Source organism: Lissotriton vulgaris, chromosome 2_1 (genome assembly GCF_964263255.1).
Source record: "Lissotriton vulgaris chromosome 2_1, aLisVul1.2, whole genome shotgun sequence".
Classification (NCBI taxonomy): domain Eukaryota; kingdom Metazoa; phylum Chordata; class Amphibia; order Caudata; family Salamandridae; genus Lissotriton; species Lissotriton vulgaris.
Window position 1 is genome coordinate 1,686,770,635 of NC_141687.1, and position 21,157 is coordinate 1,686,791,791.

Sequence of the window (21,157 nt, forward strand, 5' to 3'; positions counted from 1 at the left end):
TCCAAAAGCTTTTGCAATAGATGTTTTTCAACAAAAATAGACATGGAGGAAGGTTTATGCTTTCCCTTCTTTTGCGATAATTCAGGGGGTGTTGTTGAAGTTGAGACAGGAGAGGAGTCAATTGGTGTTAGTAACATCATTTTGGGTGTCTCAGGTTTGGTTCCCTTCAGTAATGGAGCTGGCTTGTGCAGAACCTTTGTTGATACCTGCCAGTAAGGGTTTCCTCAGGGGCGCAGAAGAAGAACATTCTTTAGTTTTGAGTGTGGTTTTGAACCTTCTTGTTTGGAAAGTATCAGGGGTTCCTGTGGAGTCAAAGGGCTTTCGTCAGAGGCTGCAGAATTATTGGAGGATTCATGGGCTCCAGGGACTAGAAGAAAGTACAGAGGAATTTGGAGAGTTTGGTCTTGTTGGTGCTTGTCCAGGGGTCTGGATCCCGTGGAAGATTCTGTAGTAGGAGTAGTTAATTTTTTAGCAGAGAAATTTAAAGAGGGTTTGGAATACAGAACTGTATATTGTTATAGGTCTGCAATTAGGGCTGGTAATTCATTAATGAATGGGAAATCAATAGGAAGAGATGTGATGGTGTGTCAAGTACTTAAAAGCATGAGGATCTGGAGACCTCCTAAGGCCCAATATAGGTTTTTAGGGGATGTAAATATTAGGTTATCTTTATTTCAGCAGTGGCCTGTTAATAGGGATTTAGACGTAAAAAGACTGACTGAGAAACTGGCCTGTTTAATTTGCCTTGTGTCGTGTAAAAGGGTTTCAGATGTAAAGGCTTTAGAGGTAGATAAAGTTGTAGGACGAAATGGAATCTTTTTTTAAATTTATAGGAGAAATAAAACGATGTCCAGTTCAGTTTTTTACCCAAGTTTTTCTGATAACAGGAAGTTGTGTGTAGTTGATTGTATACAAGAATATGAGTGCAGGGTTTTAGAAAAATAGAAGGGATGGTGATAAACCGCTTTTGATTTCATATGTTAAACCATTTCGTATGGTAAGCACTGATACTATTTCGAGATGGGTTAAAAATGTTATGTCTGAGTGTGGAATAGATGTAGGAGTGTTTAAATCTCATTCCCTGAGGGGTGCTATGGCAAGTAAGAAGTATTGGTCAGGCGCTTCTTTAGGAGAAATTTTAAAGGCAGCAGATTGGGCAAATGCAAGTACTTTTGCAAAGCATTCTTTTAGACAAATAAAGCATGTTTCAAATTTTGTTTTAAGGGGCTTTGAACATGCATAATGATAGCCTTCAGTCTTGTAATGAAATGGCGATTCTCCAAACTTAGTGAAATGAGAATCAAGATTTCATTAAAGACACGGAGGCTAGCATTATCCCTCCCTCCGCAACCCTTTGGTTAGGAGTTGGGGATAGGTTGTTTGTTTTAATCAAAATGTATCTAGTAGAACGAAGTAGTAAGTGATGAGAGATAAGGATATCTGTTTTCTTGGATTTTTGTATTTAATTGGGTGTTTTTTTCCTATGCAGAGTAATGGATGGAGTTTAACAAGAGGATGAAAATAAGTTTTTCCGGGAGGAGTTTTTCAGTTTCAGCATTAAATGAGGAAGAATGTTGGTGTTTTTGGAATACTTAAGGACTTTGTGTTCTATTCTAGTGTATTGGTTCTACAGTGAGGTTCTTTAAAGTGCTGCAGGAGTGGCAAATAAAATAAAAGTTGTGATGCATAATGCTAGCCTCCATGCCTTTAATTAAATATTGATTTTTATTTCACTAAGTTTGGAGAATCGCCATTGTCATCCCTCCAGTGACTTGTTCATATGGTTGAAGTTAAAGACTCGAAGGCTGAAGATGGTTGACATTTTGTAAGGGTTGTGGTTGCTGGATCTCAAAGCTGACGAAATGGATGGCTTCACTCCTCTGAGCAAATTATTAAGGGACTCATTATGAGTGCCTCTTAATTTCGAAGGGTCCGGTACCAGTAATTACGGACCTATCTCGAATGTAAAATCTGTGGGACACAGCTAAGATCACCAGAAAACTGAATGTGAAATAAAAGAAGAAATTAGGACTAACTAGGGGATTTGGGTGCAATATTTCAGATGCCGCAGATAATTTCTTATCTCTAAGGGGACGTTCAGGGTAACACTTGCAAGCCTCAATAATTCTGCACCACCAGCGTCAGTAATTGTCAGACCACCGAACTAATCTCCAGAATGACGCATCCAAGTACCTTCTTGAGAGGTTATTCGAGAATTCACTCTGCTTTTGCCCTTTCTGTTGTGTGTCTTAGCCAGGGCTGCAGCAGCTTCCAGGACGCACACATTTCTTCAGCTGATCAGTGCTGGACTGCGTTGGAGATGGGAGACTCATGGAGACCTCGTACAGAGTATCTCCTAGGTCATCCAGCAGTTCAGATGCATAAAAACACATATGTGAACTCTGATCCGAAGTGCAATGTAGGAGAAATGGGTAAATAAAGTATACGTTTACAAGTTTTTGTTGTCGTTTACCTTCATGTTTGTAAGTATATATAAAATAAAACGCTAAAACATTAAACAATTTATTTTTTAAATAATCTGTGGGAAATACATTTATTTGAGCAAGCTCCAAAGGTTAGTGTGCCAACTATGGAGGGGGGAATCACCCAGTCACATAACTAATTCCTGGTTGGGGTATCAGTAGAATATTGTCATGTATTTATAATGCTACGAGGTCCAAGCCTGTGACTAGAAGCACTGTGAATTTTATTACGCACACTATGAGAAAGATGTTGTAAAACGTGCTAAAAGATTTAGAGGCAGATTAAATAACTTTTCACACAAAGCAGTGCGCAAAATTGCTTTGCTGTGTTGCGTGAAAGGGAGAGAGCAGATCAGCGCAATATCTACAAAGAAATGGTGCTCTTTACTGCTCTCCCTGCGCGGACCCACTGTAGGCTGTAATGCAACCGTTGGTGCATCATAGTGCAAGAGTATGTATACTGTCAAGCCCAGGGTTTGGACTGGAAGGGTATTCTTGCAGTACAACAGACTATACTCATTCATAGTTTAACACTGTTTCCTATTTGTATGTATACTGCACAGTGTACTACAAATGCACAGCTGTGAAAGTTTGGACAAATACAAAATATTTTTCCAAGTTATAGCCAACCACAGTTACACTACAAGAATTAAAGATATATTTTTAAGCATAGGTAATAAGACCGTACTGAGTGCAAACCTTAAATATGTTTCCACTACAAGGATGCTCTCAAGAACGCAGCTCATAGCACCCTTACAGTATCTCTCGAAAAGAGTAGGCCTTTGTCACCATAAAGTCTAGAGTAACTACTTATAGATAAATTAAACCCATAAACTACCTCCCAAGTAGCCCTTTGATTTGCTGATTATCCAATTACACCCATTTATATTTCTTGCAGGCAGCGGCCACTGTGGCGAGAAGGCTTGCTTCCTGTTTCGCGGTCTGCCTCTCCCTTGGTTTCACCTAACAGGAGATCTACTCCCTTCCTTTCAGCCAGAGAAATATGGAGGTCCCCATTATCTGTTCTGGAGTGGTTGTTTTTTTTATGTTTTGTTGGACACAGTTAGTGTATAGTAAAATAAATTATGATCCCAATAGATCCTGCCCACTTCAACCACTGAGGTCATCCAAAAGTCACTAGCTGGTAGGGGAGGTTTTGGAACTGTTTTCATTGCTTTTTATGACTCATGGTGTTGCACTTTCTCTGCCTCATCAGCCCACATGAAAGGTGCCCTTAAAAGGAAAGAGCCCGGATTGGGAAAAGTGCGGAGCAGTAATCCTGTGTGGAATTCCAGGTCACGGAATTATAAGAGGTCAAGTGTTCCTGAACCCAGATTTATTGAGGGCAGGAACAACAAACCCAATGTTACAGACCAATAAAAATCCAGCAGGTAAAATGACTGTGTGAAAAGGCTTCACTGTAGCCCAGACCCCTTTCATGAGCCTTACCTACACATCAGATAAGGAATGGGGAAGAATGATATGCTACATTTTTCCTTCTTTCCATCACCCTCCCTCCACCCCTGCCTTAGCACAGCCCTCTGTACACTTTTACTACAGACCGGTATGAGCAGTTTACTCTTGGATTGTAAAGGATAGAAGGGTTACATGTTATGTTATGCCTAGAAAGTGAACGGGCATGTTCAAGTCTCTGAGGTTGCAATGAGTAGAATTCTTCTCGTTAAGCTAGGTCAAGTGAACAAACTGGCATGTTCTAGACTCTTCGGTTTTAACGCATAGCGTGCTTAAAGTTAGGGTATACCTAGCGAATGGATGATTATGTTCTAGACTCAGGTTGTAATGCGTAGAATACTTAAGGTTAGAGTATACCTAACAATTGACCGGGTATATTTTAGACTCATAGGATGTAAGGATCCGAATGCTCATGTGCTGGAATGAAAAGAATGTTCAGAAGCCAAGTTGTGGCGATAGAGAACAGGTTTGTTCAAGGCTGTTCTTAGGTTGGAACTCATTCAGCGATCAGAATGCAGGTTATGCAGAAAGTGAACAGACACATTCGCTCTGTGGTTGTAGTGGGTAGAACACAGGCTAGGTTATGACACGAGAAGGAATGGGCAGGATCAAGATCCTCTTAACCTGTAAAGTCATGAATCTTCAAAGTGGTGCATTCTGAGAACGGATAGATGTGCAGAGAGAGATGTAAAGGCACATACATAATCAGATGCACAGAGAGTCTGGCATAATGCCATATGCACGCACTCGCAGATTAATTGACCAGGAGGCATTTCCCAAACTTACAATGGGTAAAATTCTATCTTCCTTTTCTGAGACTGTGAGGTTTTCCTGAAAATACAAAGACAAAGAATGTTATGGGAAAGAGAGTACAGAGAAAAATGGAGTGAGATAAGTGGAAAGAAAAGAAAGAGGGAGAAAGATGAGAAGCAGGACAAGAGAAAAGAGGGAAGCCCTCAAAGGGAGGTAGTGTAAACAGACTAGAGGATAAAGATACAAAGCTATGCAGATAAATAGCCAAAGACTGTAAAGAGGGGGAAAGAAGATGGAGAGAAAGGAAACGGGAAGGAAGAAGAAGGACACGTGCAAATAAGACATAATACAAATGCTATTCTCTTAAGCTTAAGCATAGTTATCATACTGGCCCACCCCTCTCCTCAACAGCGAGATGCACAATCAATCAGCATGACAGGTCGACCCAATATTCATTTTAAACCAAGATAAAATTCCTTATAGGCTCTTCAAACCCTTGTGCTACAGGTGTCTAATCGAAGGTGTGCTACAGACCTTGTGCAGAGGCTCTTCACATTTCCCTTTGCTCTCTCATTTTGTCAAAATCTTGACCCTTACCTTCCTGGGCACCAGGTCCTAGAATACTTCTCTTTTCACACTTATTTTGGTTTGTGCTGGACCATTTATCTACCTTCCTGCCTCGGAGGCAATTCCTGAAGGGCTTCACTCTACCACAGTGTAACTTAAGCTTTGTCAAAAAGGACATTTGTCCTTTACAGGATCACAATTAGTGGAGACAGGTAAATCCCCCAGTTGGGCGATTTTCCGGCATTGTAAAGTTATGGCTGGTGGCAGAATAGTGAACACCCACTATTTCGCAAGTTTCTGCTGATCCACGAACATTTTGCTGATAAATTCCCACCCCGGAAACACATGCAAAATTACTCCTGTGTCAGGCACACGGAAGTGCATTTGATGAGTATTGATTGAACACTAAACTTCATGGGGTCCAAAAGAAAGGAATTTTCAACAAGAACATATAATATTCCTGTGGAGGAATAAAAAGTTGAAAGTGTAAATGCACACTTCAGCATAATCTACACATGCAGATTCTCTTCACAAGCAGTGCTCCTGGAATTCCACGAATGTCGCAGGACTAACCCGGTTATTCGTGGTGAATCTAAACAAGCCAGAAACCTTCCGTAAATTCAAGAGAAACCCTAGGGGAGTAGACCTGCAACTCTTTCCAGCAACATTTGTGACTCGGCCCCCAGTGCCCGAGCACAACTTAATGTTTCTCCTCGTCGTCTCTTGCCGCCTGTGTCTCACTCGGTTGCAAACTTTTTTCTTTCTCACTGGGTCTCCTCCTTGCTCTAGTCTTGTATCTCAATTTGACTCAAAATTATTCTTCCACGTCAAGTTCTCTTCCTCTCTATGTCTGTCCTATTTTCTTCTCAGTCAACAAAGTGAATATTCTTACTGCCGCAGTGTCAGTATCAGTGTCTCACATTGTCTTTTCCTCTCCAAGTTAAAACTCTTTGTGGCATAAACTAGTGCTCGAACTGGAAAAATGCACACTGGGAACCTATATATTGGGTGTCGAAGTGAGGCAGAGGAAAGGGGGTAGAGTCACGAGGGACAGAGTTTGAAATGCGGAGTCTAACATAAAAAATATACTTTGTTTTTTGTTTTAATCTGCAGCAAAAAAATTGCCAATATGGTATAACTAACAGAAAAGCTGTTCTTGTGTACTTAATTGGTCACATAGAGGCTGCATTTTAAAATATCTTACAGGGTTAATACACCTGCTGCAGAACCCAGCAATTTTGAGGAAAATATCATAGTGGAAAGTTAACTATAGTGGTTTACGCAGTTCTGGAAAAGTTTTGTTATATTGTGCAGTAACAGTTTAAACTCAAAGTAGCATAGAGGTTTAATGGGCTTGTAGTAAAGCACATTGTGTAACATATGCATCACATATTAGTATTTTATGTAGGAAGGTAAGTGAGCTACTGCTTTTGACACAGATCATTTCGCTACTTACAGTTCATAAGTTGCAACTCTTCTAATATAACAGTAATGTATTTACCAGCATCAAGGAGCTTCATGCAAATTGTAAGTCATGGGTTTAGATCCTTATTGTTATTTTCTCAATCTGTTATTCTAAGACTGCAAAGAAGAGTTCCATTAGGAAGTAATAAAGACTTGTTGGTACAGCAAACCACAATCACTGCGTTGCGTTTTATATCCTGACTGAGTTTATCGGACAATTCGCTCTGAGCATATGTCTACAAATATGGACGATGTGAGATTCCTACTTCTTACAACCCTCATTATCTTTATGTAAAATTTCTTGTACATATATTTACACGCTTGTATGATTTATTGAGTGTATGTGATGGTAAGCACTCTGGCTCACTAAACTCGCATGAGTAGCACTATAAATAAAAGAATCGTAGGTGCCATTTAAATTATTTGTGCAATTACTTGTACACTAAGATCCAACTCGCAGACTTACAGTGTAAGCGCAACTCTTATATTGGACTAAATCTTTGGCAAAAGCGCGCTCCAAGTTATAGTTTCTCTAAAGTACTTGTGAAGGGATACACTGTGTACCTTTGTTTCCTTCCACTGTATTGACATCTAGGTGTTAGGCTCCAGATATCTCCCAGAAACATGATACTTGAACAAAAAAGGGTTGATGGCCCTTTAAATCAGGCCTTTCTTTGGGGCCACGCTAGAAGTAAAAATAACAAATCCCCCTTGGTGCCTGCAGGTTTCTGCTCTGAAAGGAATGCAGACAAAGTGCAAGTGCTGCTTACTTATGTCAGTGTCGGAAAAAGGCACCAGGACAAATTCAGCATGTTGTTTCGATTGATCAGTAAGATCCCAGATCCGCCTTCAAATAGCAGCCAGGAATGGGATCCAGCAGGACAGCCCTACTCTCCAGCATTGGGCACAGCCCTCTTCATGCCTCGCATTGCCTTTTTTTGTCTCTCTGTCAGAACACTTTCTTCTCTCACACTGGTTCTTCCTCTTTCACATTTGTTCTTCCTGTTCCTCTTGTCTCATACCGTCGTACTTTCTTCTTCTCTATGCCTAATGTGTTCTCTTCCCTTTGTGTCTTACTGTGTCTCAAGCTCTCTTTTTGTGTCCCTACAATCTCGAAAGACAGAAAATAGAACTTTAGACACAGTCTGCCTGTGTGCCTGCACTCATTCTGTCTCACCATAGGTTTGCCGCTATTACTTGCACTCTCTCCTTGGCACGACATGTATCACTTCGACTCTTTGCACTGTTATGATTTTTAGCTCACTCTGTGCTGGTGTTGTACTCAGTTTTTAGGGCTGTGCTGCAGGACATATGGTTTACTATTCCGTGGGCTTACAACTCTCCCACTGCATACAAATAGCTGTTTTTCTTGGACACTTATTTGCAATCTTTTGATTTCTTTGGTCCCATAGGCCTAATTTCCTTTCTTGCGTTTACTCCTCCCTGAAGCATCTTGTACTTCCTCGTCTTAATTCTTCCTCGCCTTTGTTCTTCCTAGTCTTTTTGCACTACACTATTTTTATTTAATAAGCGTGTCTGTATTCTTCCTGGACATGCAATGTGCTTTCCTACTTTCAACACAGGCATAAGGCTTCTTATTTATATTGCTTTCATCCTATCTGCGGTCTCTATTGACGCTTTAGTTACTTACACCAACAACTGGACTACTCTACACCACTTCACTATGACACTCTACCCTATGCCACTCCACTCTACCCTATGCCACTTCACTCTACCCATGCCAATTCACTAACTGTTTTGCAATGCTGCTGTTCAGAATGGCTAAAAGACATTGGCAAAGTGAATAGCTCTTACATAGGCGGGGACTACTGGCTTTGCCAATGCTTGTTCTCCATCTTGCTCGGTCACTCTGCCTCGGTTTTTCCTATCCTGTCACACCGTCTCAGTGTTAGTTTTTGTCCTCATCGAAACAGAGTCTGTATCTCTCGCTCTGCCCTGGTCAGTCTCATGCTGTATTAAGGTCTATCTCATTCTTGCGCTCTGTACCAGACCGTCTTGCTCATACTGTACTGTCCCTTACACTCAGTCCTGGACTTTTTATCATACTGCTAGCCCCGTGTCTACCACACGCTGTCTCTGTGCACCGATCTATTTAGTTCCCAGTTGCTATGCCCTCCCTTAGGCATTCTCAGTCTCTCTCCTAGTCTGTCACACTTACGCTTCAACCTGGAGTCTCTACCTGTTTTGCTTGCTCTGTCCGACGCCTCTCTCCAACAAGTAGTAGCTTACTTTTTTTGCTCTGTCCTGCCCTTCCTGCTCTCTCTGGCTTTGTCCCAGTCTGTCTCACTCTTCCTTAATCAATTCTGCTCTTCCTGACTTTGCCTCACTGTATGCAGTCTGCTACCCTCCCTTTGCCTTGTTCCTGGTGTGTCTAACTCTTACTTTGTTGTCTCTCTTTTGGGTTCTATATAGGTGTTGCTCACTCTCTTTTGCTGTCCCCTGTTTCACTCTCTTTCTCTTCTCTGGTCTGTCTCACTCTCTCTCTGTCCAGTACATCTCACTATTAGCTGCTGTCTGGAATTGTTTCACTCTTGTTTTGTTCTCTTCTTGTCTTTCTAAAGTTGCCTTGCCATATGCAGGTCTGTTACACTGCCTCTTGATCTGTTCTTCACAGTTATACCATTCACTCCCCGGCTCTGTCCCCAAGTCTTTCTTGGTAAGTTTCACTCATTCTCTTGCTCTGCCCAAGCCAGTCCCTCACTCCGAGGTGTGTCTGACCCTGCCCCATTCTATTGCTCTGTCCTGTCAATTGCACTCTTCTCTATGTCCTGGTGTGCCTCACTCTCTCTTGCTCTGTTCTACTCAGTTAACCCTTGTGGTTCTGTCCCCAGTTCTGTCCAGTGTGAGTCTCAAGCAGTCTGACTCTGTCCACTCATTCTGGCTGAGTACTTGTCTCCCAAACTCCCTTTTGCTTTGTTGTGTTCCGTAACACTTGCTCATGCTCTCTTTTGGTCAGTTACACTGGTTAAGGCTCTGCCTGGGTTGGTCTCATTCCTTGCTCTGTCCTAATCTGCCCAACTCTCTCTTGTTCTGTCATGGTCTGTTACACTCTCTCTCCTCCTACTCTTCCCAAATGCGTTCTATTTGCAGGCTCTACTTGTTTTAGGCTGTCTAGCTCGAGTTCATCCCTCCCATTGCCCAAACCTTGTTTAGTGTATTCTTCCACGGACCTGCTTTCTGTAAACAGACCTTTAAATCGTGTTATTATCTTGTCACGTTTGCTGTACATTCAAAGACAGAGGTCAAACGTCAGAATGTCTTCCAGGGAGCTTGGTGTTTACTTTTCTTTCTCTGACTTCAAAGTGAGAGTATTTATGTGTCAATCATAATGGATATGGGGTTGGTGCTAGAGGAAGGCTGTATAATGTTTTTTTTTCTAGCATACAAGAAAATTTAAATGTTTGTAAATGAACTATGCAGATATTTCAAAATGTATCTGGATTAGAAAAGAACAAATGGAGCGCATTTTTGGGGCAATTCTGAAGTGTGGTGGAAACCAATATTATAATACAATCAAAACAAATCAATATTCTGGGTGCACACATTTCCAAACATTATCGGTTGTGCGCTGTATACTTTTATCAATAAAACTGTATGTCTTTGCTAATGTACCGGTCATTTCCATTTAAAATGGGTTGTCTGTATTTGCAGTGCCCTACCACACCATTCATACTCCACTTTACCCCACTCCACTCTAGTATGCACAACTCCACACCACTCTTCACTGCATCACTGCACTCAACTGTGCACCACTCCACATCACTTTGCTCTACGCCTCTCTAATCTATGGCAATGCACTCTACCCCACAATACTCTACCATGCACCACTGCACTTTGTGCCACTCCACTCTGCACCACTCCACTATGTTAGTGCTCTCTATACTTATTCATTCCACGCCACTCTAATCTACTTTGCACTCTGCGCTACTCTATGCCACTCTAATCAACTGTGCACCAGCGCACTCTACAGCATTGCACTCTACGCCACTTCACTCTATGCCATTCTACTCAAATCTGAACCACTCTACTCTGTCAGTGCACTCTACCACACACTACTATGCACCACTGCACTATTTGCCACTGTACTCTACACCACTCCAGTCTAGGTCACTTAACTCTACTCTGTTCCACTCTGCTTAACTCTACTCTACCATGTGCCACTCAACTTTATGCCACCTCACTCTACTCTGAAAAAATCTACTCCACGCCACTGCACTCCAAACCACTATTCTCCACTCTGCTCTATGCCACGGCACCCTACCTTGCACCACTGCACTCTACGTCACTTCACTCTACTCTAGAGCAATCTACTCTACGCCACTGCACTCATCTGTGTCACCCTATCCTGTACCCCTCTATTCTGCACTACACTAAACTACTGTACTCAACACCTCTTTATTCAAAATCACTGCACTCTATGGCAACTAATGCGCACCACTGCACTCTAAGCCACTGCAAGCTACGCAACTCTATTCTACTCTGTACCGCTGTTCTCTACACTACTGCGCTCTGCGCCAATCTAATCTGCACCACCTCACTCCTGTACTCTACTCCACTCCACTCTCCTATACTCCACTCTCCTATACTCAACACAAGTTACACAACTCTACGACACTATAATACTCCACTCTCCTTTACCCCTCTAATTCTTAGCCATGCTGGTATACAACATGGCTAAAACATATTGGCAAAGCGAATAGCTCTTGTGTGGGTGACACCTATTGGCTTTACCAATGCTTGCTTCCACTCTTTCAAACAATCACTCAATCAGTGGATTTATATAGCGCGGCTAATCACCCGGGAGAATTTCCTTAGTCTGTCCTGGACTTTCCAACCCCCTCATCCTCTGTCCTTGGCTCTTGTTATCTTCTGGTCGAGACTCTTCCTCTGGCCCTCTAATCGTTTACAGACTCTTGCTCTGCCCGTGTCAGTCTTTCACTTTGGGTTCGTTTCACTCACTCTTGCCCCGACCAGGGCCGTTTTGGTCTCGTTGGCTCCATCCTACTGTCTCACTTCCACCTGCTAAATCTTAGTTTGCATCAGACTCGTGCTCTGTCCTCATCTGTTACATTCAGGGCGTAGCCCGTGTGCAAGGAAGGACCTGGAGTGGGCACCTCAGGCCTCTGGGCCTCTGTGCCACTGCACCTGCCGCACCAATGGAAGCTTCGTCCCGGGTTACATTAATTGTAGCTCCGTGGCTCTGTCCCTATCTTGGTGTCTCACTCTGTGGGGCTCAAACAGGGGCGGCTCGCCCTCTTCCCCGCTGAGCTGCTCGTGTGTGTGCGAGGCTTCCTCCCCGCTGTCACGCGAGCTACCTCTGACCTTTCCAGGAGCGGCGCTGCAGATGATTCATGGGATATAAATGGAAGTCTCTTGCACAAGGGCTCCACATTCACCGGATCCGCAGAGGCTCCCCTGCCCTCGGAGACATGTCTTTTACTCCTCGCTGGCTCCCACAGCCAAAACAACAGTGCACCCCCACCACAGTACACCCCCCCCCCAAACTCACAAGTTGTCAGTGCCCCAGACAGCGCTCCCCACAGGCTCCCGCCGCCATGAGTTACATGCTTTTCACTTTCCCACAGGATTCAATAACCCTGTGACACAGGCTTTCCGTCCTCAAAGGGCCTTATTTCTGTCAACAACAGACTCCAACTGCCCGGGCATTAAGCCTGCCACGGCCTTAGCGCCAAACTCCTCACAGGTAACTGGCACCGCCATCCACGGGGTCTCCTCACATCTCAGGCACCAACTGCCACACACAAAACTCATGGCAAACATTCACTGCTCCCCCCCTCCCTCCCCAATCAGCCAGAGCCTGTGTACCCACCTGCACCAAGTCAAAGCGAAGGCTCCGACGATCGCCAGGCTGCCCACCCCAACTGACCTTAACAGCCGTTCACCTCCCAAACACCCTACCACCCCCGGGCTCTCACTCCAGCTCCCCAGGGGTAATAAGAGCCACCCTTCCTCGAGCATGCACTCAAGGCCTCAGACTGTCCCCCGGTGCAGCCGCCCTCAGTGCTAGCCCGGCCTCTCAACTCTCCCGCACTGGACTGGGGAGGGGGCGGGGGTGGGGGTGCGGGATACTCAAGGCGGGGCAGACAGACCCCTCCACTTACCCACCTTGTGTAGGATATCCGACAGCTCCGCACACAGCGCGATCACCTCCCGGCTGGCCGAGTAATCATTGAGACCAGTAAAAAGATACCTGCTGGGAAGACAGACACAGGCTGAGTGAGACCAGAAGGGGGAGACACAGACCTACCCAACGACACCAGGAGAGACATTCAGCGCTCGAGCCTAAACCAGCAGCTCGCAATCTGGACTGCTGCCCCACTCCGGGACTGGAGGTAGGGTTACAGACCGGACAGACCGGCTCAGGTGGCTGGAAATGGGCAGGGGCAGGAGATGGACCCAGGGCCCTGGAGGGGTCGTCTGACAAGGTGTAGTGGAGACAATAAGGACACCCCCGCTCCACTCGGCCAACACCCTACAGGAGGAAGCACACACCCCATTACAAGCACAAACAAACCCCCGACTGGGTTCAGAGGCTGAGTAGAAGGGATTGTGAGATAAACCACGAAATGCGGGGAGGGGTCGGGGTGTATGTAGTGAACGTGTCTGCGAGTAACGCACCGTAATCTCCAAAGACTTGTCAATATAAAACTGTATAGAGAGCTGAAGACATCCTGCAATAACAGGTGTCACCTGCAGAGGGATGAACATAACGTGTAAGGAGAAAGAGGACTCGAGCTAGAGTTCGAAGTGGCACCATAGACGGACTGGCCATTTATTCTTCGGGGATTTCCCCGGGTGGCTGGTGCCATAGATAGAAGGCCGGTTTTGAATGTCGTGGGCCGCCGGATCTGCACACAGAATTTATGGCAGCAGACAAAGGCGAGATACCTTAATGATTGGACAGGGGGACATCGAAGGGGATGGAGTGGGTGTGGTTTCAGCATTTTTTGCCATGGCTGCTCTGGTTCCCAGTCTGGCCGTGGGTGCCACCTGAAAGATCAGAGAGTAACCTATACAAAACTGCATCGATGTTGCAAAAACAATACTTGCCTAAGGATGCTCAAGGTCTGCAGTGGCATGAAGTATAACAATAAGAGTTGGCAAAACCAACAAGTCTATCGAACCTTTTCATTTTTTTTTAAAAACAGATTTTATTAGTCAAGTAGCATATATCGGGCAGCACCCTGCAATCCAGGGGCAACTGCAAAAACATTTCAGAACATTTACAACTGCCATTGACTTTGTTTCAAAGTCTTTCATCCCTCCATAAGCATCTGCCCCTCATGCAGGAGTGTGAAAAGTTACCCACCCACACCCCAACTCCCCCATCCCCAACTCCCCCCCCAAACACCCCCCCCACGGTCACACAAGTCCACAGTTCCATGTTCACAGTTATGCAGAATAGATTTATACAGTAAAGCACCCACTGTCCCCCCACCACCCCCTCTGCCCACTCCTCAATATCCTTATGAAGTCTCCCCACCTAACCTTGTAACAAGTGTTCGTCTGTCACAGAGGGGTCTAGCCACAATCCCCGATACTCCGCCCACCTGTTCCATATTTTATAGTGCTTGCATGGACACCCCCTGGCCACAAATATGGGTTGCTCGAGACCAATGCAGAAATCAAGGTCGTTTTTCCAGACCGCAACCGAGGGAGCTCTCGTCACCTTCCATGCCTGTGCAATATCTCGCTTTGCCAAGGTGAGCCCTAACAACAAGAGGTGCCTTTTGTATATGTTGCCCCCCACCCCCTCTATCACATGTAATAGGGCCAGCTGCGGCGTGCGGGTTAGCTCCCAGCCCAGAGCCTCCGAAAGACATGCAAAGACCCCCCTCCAGAAGCGATCTAATGATGTACAGTGCCATATCGTGTGGCTAAATGTGCCTTCCGCCTGATAGCAGCGCAAACATACCAGTGAGGAAATCATCCCCGCCCGCCAGAGGCACGCCCTAGTAAAATAAAGTCTATGAAGGTATTTAAATTGGACTAGACGAAGTCGCATTGCGATGGCCGCCCCAAGTGGAGACGCTGCGCTCCTCCCAGTTCTCTTCCTCAAGCTCGCCTACATCAGCCTCCCAGTCCCCCCCCCCCCGAGCTTCTGAAGTGTGGGGGAGCAATGTCTCACCGGGGTTTGGTATATGCACGATATCTTCCGGTCTCCTAGATCCCCTAAAAAGAGTTTGGCCTCTATAGGGCTGAACTCGGGAATGTCCTCCAGGCCCTGCAGACTAGGAGATAGCATGTGTCGCAGCTGTAAATATTGATAGAACTGTGTCAGGTGCAGCTGATATTCCTCCTGAAGATCCCGAAAGGATTTAAGAGTTGTATCGGCCACTACATCCCCCAGTGTGGATATGCTGATGGCATCCCACCCCCTGAGACCCGGTAAAGCCGCCAACTGAGGCAGCCGCCCGTTATTCCACAGGGAGGTTTCCCGTGTCAATACACCCCACCAACCCAAGCGCCGAAGCGCCTGGTTCCAGACCATGAACAACGCCCTTGTAGCCGACAGCAATGCACTACGTAATCTAGCGGAGTACAATATGGTATGCAGAGTGTGTTGACCCATTAGGCAGCGCTCTAGCGCGTACGCTGGGTCCCCTCTGTCTCCGTACCACAAGTCGTTGAGGACCAGCAGATGCGAAGCCTGATAGTAGGAGAGGTCAGGTGAAGTCAATCCCCCGCTGTAAGTAGAGAGGAAGCATGTTCGCACTGCCACCCGCACCCTCCTCCCCTCCCATAGGAACTGCCCTAACACTGAGTTTACCATTCAGAACCATCAAGCGGGAATCGGAAATGGGTGGTTCTATAATTGATATAGGAGGCGGGGAAGTGCCACCATTTTAAAAATCGCCGATCTACCGAACAGCGTCACAGGCATGCGAGACCAGGACTTAATATCTTCCCGCACCCTCTCCCACACAGGTGCCACATTACGCTCCTATGCCACTGCTGGTACCTCCGACAGCACTACCTCCAGGTATTTCAATCCCCCAACCGCTAACTGTACCTTGGACGCTCACGATCCCACCGTCGTCTGCCCTCCCAGGACACAAAGTGTTGATTTGCAGGGATTCGTGTAGAGGCCCGACGTCTCCCAAAAAAATCTACATAATACGCAGCAACCGTGGACCTGTCCTATCCAGGGCCGTTAAAAAGAAGAGTTTGTAACGAAAAGGAGTCTGGTCCTGGGACAGAGGGGCAGCTGGACCAATCTACAATGAACTAGGAAAAATTGCTAGCCCCCCACTCTGATTTCTTGTCTCAAAATTTAAGAACAAACAAATAAATTATCTTCTGTTTGTAGGGGTTATTTTATTTGAACCCTTTTTGGAATTTATCAATTCTTTTATGTACTTTCATGAGTGAGAAAAACACTTATACAAAACACTTATACATATATACAAAACTACTGCACATTATACATATATACAAATAGAAACAGTTTATACACAATCTTCTTTTCAAATGTAGCGGTTTTCTGTCCACAAGCCTGCAGGCACTAAAAGAAAGATAACAATAATTAATTGTTAATCACTTTGACTTTATTTTCAAAGTTGTTTTTTGATCCTTCTTAAAGAAATGTTGTTGCCGTTTTTGTTGCTATTTCACCCTGTGGTTATTGTAGTGGACAGGCTTTTCGCAAAGATTAATTATTTGTGGACAGAAAACCGCTACATTTGAAAAGAAGATTGTGTATTAACTGATTATATTTGTATATATGTATAATGTGCAGTAGTTTTGTATATATGTATAAGTGTTTTGTATAAGTGTTTTTCTCACTCATGATAGTACATAAAAGAATTAATGAATTCCAAAAGGGTTCAAATAAAATAACCCCTACAAACAGAAGATAATTTCTTTGTTCTTACATTTTGAGACAAGAAATCAGAGTAGGGGGGGCTAGCAATTTTTTCTAGTTCGTTAAAAAGAAGAGAATATCATCAGCGTATAGAGCAATTCTATTGGAGAGACCCGTGGCCCACTCAAACCCATGAACCTGTGCGTCTATGCGCATCCATGCCGCCAGGGGCTCCATAGCTAGAGCAAACGGGTATGGCGACAGGGGGCACCATTGCAGCGTGCCCCTCCAAATCTCAAAGGCAGAGGAGACCACTCCCGCAACCCTGACCGTTGTATACCAGTGTATAGCAATTTTATGTAGGAGAGGAATCGCGGGCCCAGATTGAGTCTAGGCAGTAGGGCAAACAAGTAGACCCAGCTCAGGGAATCAAACGCCCTGTCCATATCCGCCAGGAGCAACGCCGCTGGTTCCCCCAGCCGCCGTATCGCCGCAACCGCCACCTGCGCCCTTCTGATGTTATGTCGCGTAGCCCTCTGGGGCATAAATCCGACCTGGTCCGGGTTGTATCAGGAATGCTATGTATGGCAGTAGCCGATTGGCCAAGGCCTTCGCCAACACCTTGGCTTCCACGTTTAAGAGGGAAATGGGGCGATAGGACGCATGGCTCTCCGGTGGGCGTCCAGGTTTCTGAAATACCACCACCTCCGCATGTCTCCAGTCCAGGGGGAGCGCCCCTTTTTCCCAGGCCTCCTCCACCACAGCCCTGTAATGTTTGGCCAGCTGCAAATTGTAACGACAATTAAATTTACTCGGGAACCCATTTGGTCCAGGAGCCTTCCCAGACCTCAGTTCACCCAGAGCCACCCCCAGTTCCTTCTCTGAAAGGGGGACCTCCAACTGGTCCCGCTGGTCATCAGACAGCGCCCTGGGTGGCAAGTCGGCTATAAATTTCTCTATCATGGTAGCCTCCAGACACTCCTGAGGAGCATAGAGGTTGGCGAAGTACTCAGCAAAGCTCTCTGCAATAGCCAAGGGGTCTGTAATCCGGACCCCTGCCAAGTCCAGTTTTTCAAGTAGGGTCTGAGCCTGCAGGGCACCGTGGCACAGGCGGTGCAACATTTTCCCCGACTTGTCACCCCATTGGTACACCCTACTGCGTGTAGCCAGCCAGGCCTGGCGCGCTTCTTCCATTAGCAGGGCCGCACATTCTTGTCGGGCCAGAAGCAATTGCCTCACTCCCAGCTCGCTTCCAGACTCTCGGGTCTGCCTCTCAAGCTGCTCTATGTGAGCCTCTGCTCGAATCAGTGCCTCCCTTCGCTACCTACGGGCGGCTGCGCACCAGGAAATGTCTATCCCCGCAACGTGGGCTTTAGCGCCTCCCACGACGTGGCCCTGCTAGACACAGTGCCCACATTCTCTGTCAGGTACTGAGTGATGGATTCCCCCATATGTGTCGTATACTCTGCATTTAGGAGGTTCCACACCGCTAGGCGCCACCGGAATGGCTGCCTGTTCCTCCCAATGTCCATCTCCATGTAAATTGGGGAGTGGTCCGAGTGACCCAGAGGCAGTATCTCGGCCGCCAACACTCTACCCGCCCCAGCCCTAGGAACAAATAAGTAATCCAGGCGAGACAAGGACTTATGCACTGCCGATAGATAGGTGTATTCCCTAGCCGCGCCCGGCGCCATACATCAACCCAATCCATTCCCATCACCAAAGCATGCATTTTCGTGTGTAGGCCTCCTCTAGCCGGCTGCGTAACGTCATTCCAGTCCCCTCCCACCACTGACATGTCATCTGGCATCTCTGCCCAGAGCAACCTCAACTTTTCAATAAGATTCCATTGCAGCGGAGGCGGGGCGTACACACTACCCAATATTAAGGGGAACCACCGATCCTGCCCCGAATAAGCACACAGCGTCCCTGCAAGTCATACCATTGTTGTACATGTGTATATGGAACCCTTCGATGTATCGTTATAGCCACTCCCCGTGACCCCCTACTAAAGCCTGCATAGAAGATCTGCTGGAAGCCAAAGCGCTGTAGGCACGGGGCTTTCGTGCCCCTAAGGTGTGTATCCTGTAACAAAAGAATATCTGTCCGCAAGCGCTTCGCATGCTGAAGTATTGCCCCTCGCTTGACTTATCTAACGCCCCTCGGACATTCCAACTTAGGATACGAAGACCAACTTAGGATACGAAGACCATTTTGCAGACCATGTCCCCCCTCATTCAGGCTAGCCATTTGGGAGTCTCTCGTCATGTAACACGGACATTAAGCCTCGGAGATGTGAGTGTGAACCCCATAGTGCCTGTGGTAAAAGTGTGAGCTGGTTACCAGAACATCCCCAACCCAACCAACCCCCCTGCCCATACCTCAACCCCAACTCTGAAGTATCTGTCGCAGAGGAGATGAACCCTAGACCCCAACAGGAGGACTGGGCCCGCCCCAACCAATGAATCCCCAATTCAAAGCCCATAAACATGCAACAGGGCTCCCGCCAGTCCACTCCTAGCGGTAACACAAGCCCAGTTCATGGCAATCCGGTAACTGTTATATAGACTCTGCCGTGACTCATCAGCTGCCCCCATCATGTCTCCAAAGTCTGCTCCTATAGGGCCGGCCCCTCTCGGCGGGCCACCTCCCCGGACTGGGAGCGTCTCCTGCACCGCAACCACCAATCTCTGCTCCTTTACCGACCACTGGGACCCCTCCGGGGAATCTCCTTCGCCAAGGGGTCAGGATTTCTTCCCGGTGGGTTGTGGGGCCGCACCGTCTCGTCCGTCCATCGGAAGACTTCCTCGGGACTGTTGGAAGAAGTGGGTGCGCGACTGAAAGACCACTCGAAGACGTGTGGGAAACAGCAGGGCGTATGGAAGTTAAAGCGCCCTCAGTCGTGCCTTCGCGGCCATGAATGATGGGCGTTGCTGTTGGACTTGCCGCGTATAGTCAGGAAAGTTGAGGATACGAGCATTATTGTACAGTAGTGGTTCTTTGGCCCGGGCGGGTTTCAAAATCGTGTCTCTGTCCATATAGTGTAGTAACTTGGCAATAACTGGCCGCGGGTGGGCCCCCACCGGGGGTTTTTGCATGAGTGCTCTATGAGCCCGATCCACCACAAAACACTTCGACAGAGACTCTAGTGGCAGCCAACCCTCCAGCCAGGTAGTAAGGAAGCGCTCCATATTTCCTTCCTCGCACCCCTCCGGAAATAAAACAAAGCGGAGATTATTGCGGCGGGCCCGGCCCACCGCATCTTCTGCCCCGAGTACCAGCCCCTTCTGGACCGTCTCCATCGCCGCCACCTTCCGCTTGAGTTCAGTGACATAGTCTTCCACTCCCAATATAGGAGTTTCAGCATCAGAGATGAGGGATACTGCGGTCCGCAGATCCTGGAGCAACAACATGACGTCTGCCCCCACTGCGCCTATCTTAGCGTCCAGCATGTCCCAGGCCTGGGTGATGGCGGCCATGAGAGCCGCGTTGTCCGGCATCGTCCCCTGCTGGCCCCTATACGCTCCAGGCCCTCCTCCAGTGAACTTATCTATGGGCCCTTGTTTAGTCGTGCCGCGGCTCCCCTTATCCCTGGCCATATCCTCTTCACGGGCCCGCAGGCCCTGTCCAGGCCTCCCCATGTACTCCTAGTCCGCTGGCCCAGCCTCGCAATCTCTCGCTAGGCCCCCGCTCCACTCCAGCGCACCAGCCGGCCCACCCCGCTCCAGAGGGTCCACTCGTCACTCCTTCTGGCCAAGCCGGGCACCTGCGTGTATCTATGCCCAGTCTCGGGGAGGGGGTTAGACCCCGAAGAGGCCACAGCACTTCCCCTTCAGCTAAGAGGGGAGCGCTGGGGGCAGGATCTCCAGTCAGTTCCCCCAAGGGCCCCGCAGCCTGACTGCACCGCTGATCCCAGCAGCCACCACTAAGGAAGGGGCTCGCAGGGAGCCACGACCGCCGCCCCTCTCGCCGACTACCTGGCCCCGCTCACCTCGTCTGCCCCTGCCAGGCACCAGTGCAGCTCCAGGCACCGCTCCTCTCCGCCGCGGTCCGATGTAACTGCCGGGCCTCCGTCTTCCCCACAGTCCGCATACGTCCGGCTACAGTCACTCCCAGGGCCCGTGACCCCCGGGTAACCAGCCAGCCCCCGGCGCCTCTCCGGACTGCACACCACCCGCAAGGGGGCCCCTCAGCTCGGCCGACCGTTGCAGTCCGGATCCGCCACGGTCCCCACCGCCTAATTCGTCCGGGCCTCCGCTCATTCCCAGGCCACGCGGCCGCTGCCGCCAGATCTCAGCTCCACGGCAGTTCCCGCTGCTAGGAAGGGCACCGCCGAGCAGGGGAGCCCACACTGCACTCAGATCAGAAGGATTACAATGTCGGCAATACCGGATTACCAGGATAAATGTCGGATAATTTACGGGCAGGACGGAGCCGGCTTAGAAAATGTCCGCCATGTTGGCTACCAAGCCACGCCCCAGGCCTTTTCAGTTGTAAGCCAGATCTACTGGCTTCGCAAAAGCTGCAGTAAGTGCTGAATATGTATTTCAGGAGTGTCCCAGCGTCAAGA

The 21,157-nt window shown here is 47.4% G+C and overlaps 1 protein-coding gene across 3 annotated transcripts in view; it reads right to left on the bottom strand.

Moving 5' to 3' along the window:
* The window catches only part of CNKSR1 (connector enhancer of kinase suppressor of Ras 1), a 344,769-nt gene that overhangs the window by 262,146 nt on the left and 61,466 nt on the right, over positions 1 to 21,157 (bottom strand). The window contains exons 4-5 of one of the 3 annotated variants that reach the window (XM_086957647.1): positions 12,888 to 12,972; positions 4,743 to 4,787 (exon numbers count right to left, since the gene is read on the bottom strand). In XM_086957647.1, coding sequence (XP_086813773.1) covers positions 4,743 to 4,787; positions 12,888 to 12,972 — 130 coding nt within the window. Of the gene's footprint in view, positions 1 to 4,742; positions 4,788 to 12,887; positions 12,976 to 21,157 lie in introns of all 3 variants that reach the window. The other 2 variants (XM_086957646.1, XM_086957648.1) reach the window with 2 other exon arrangements.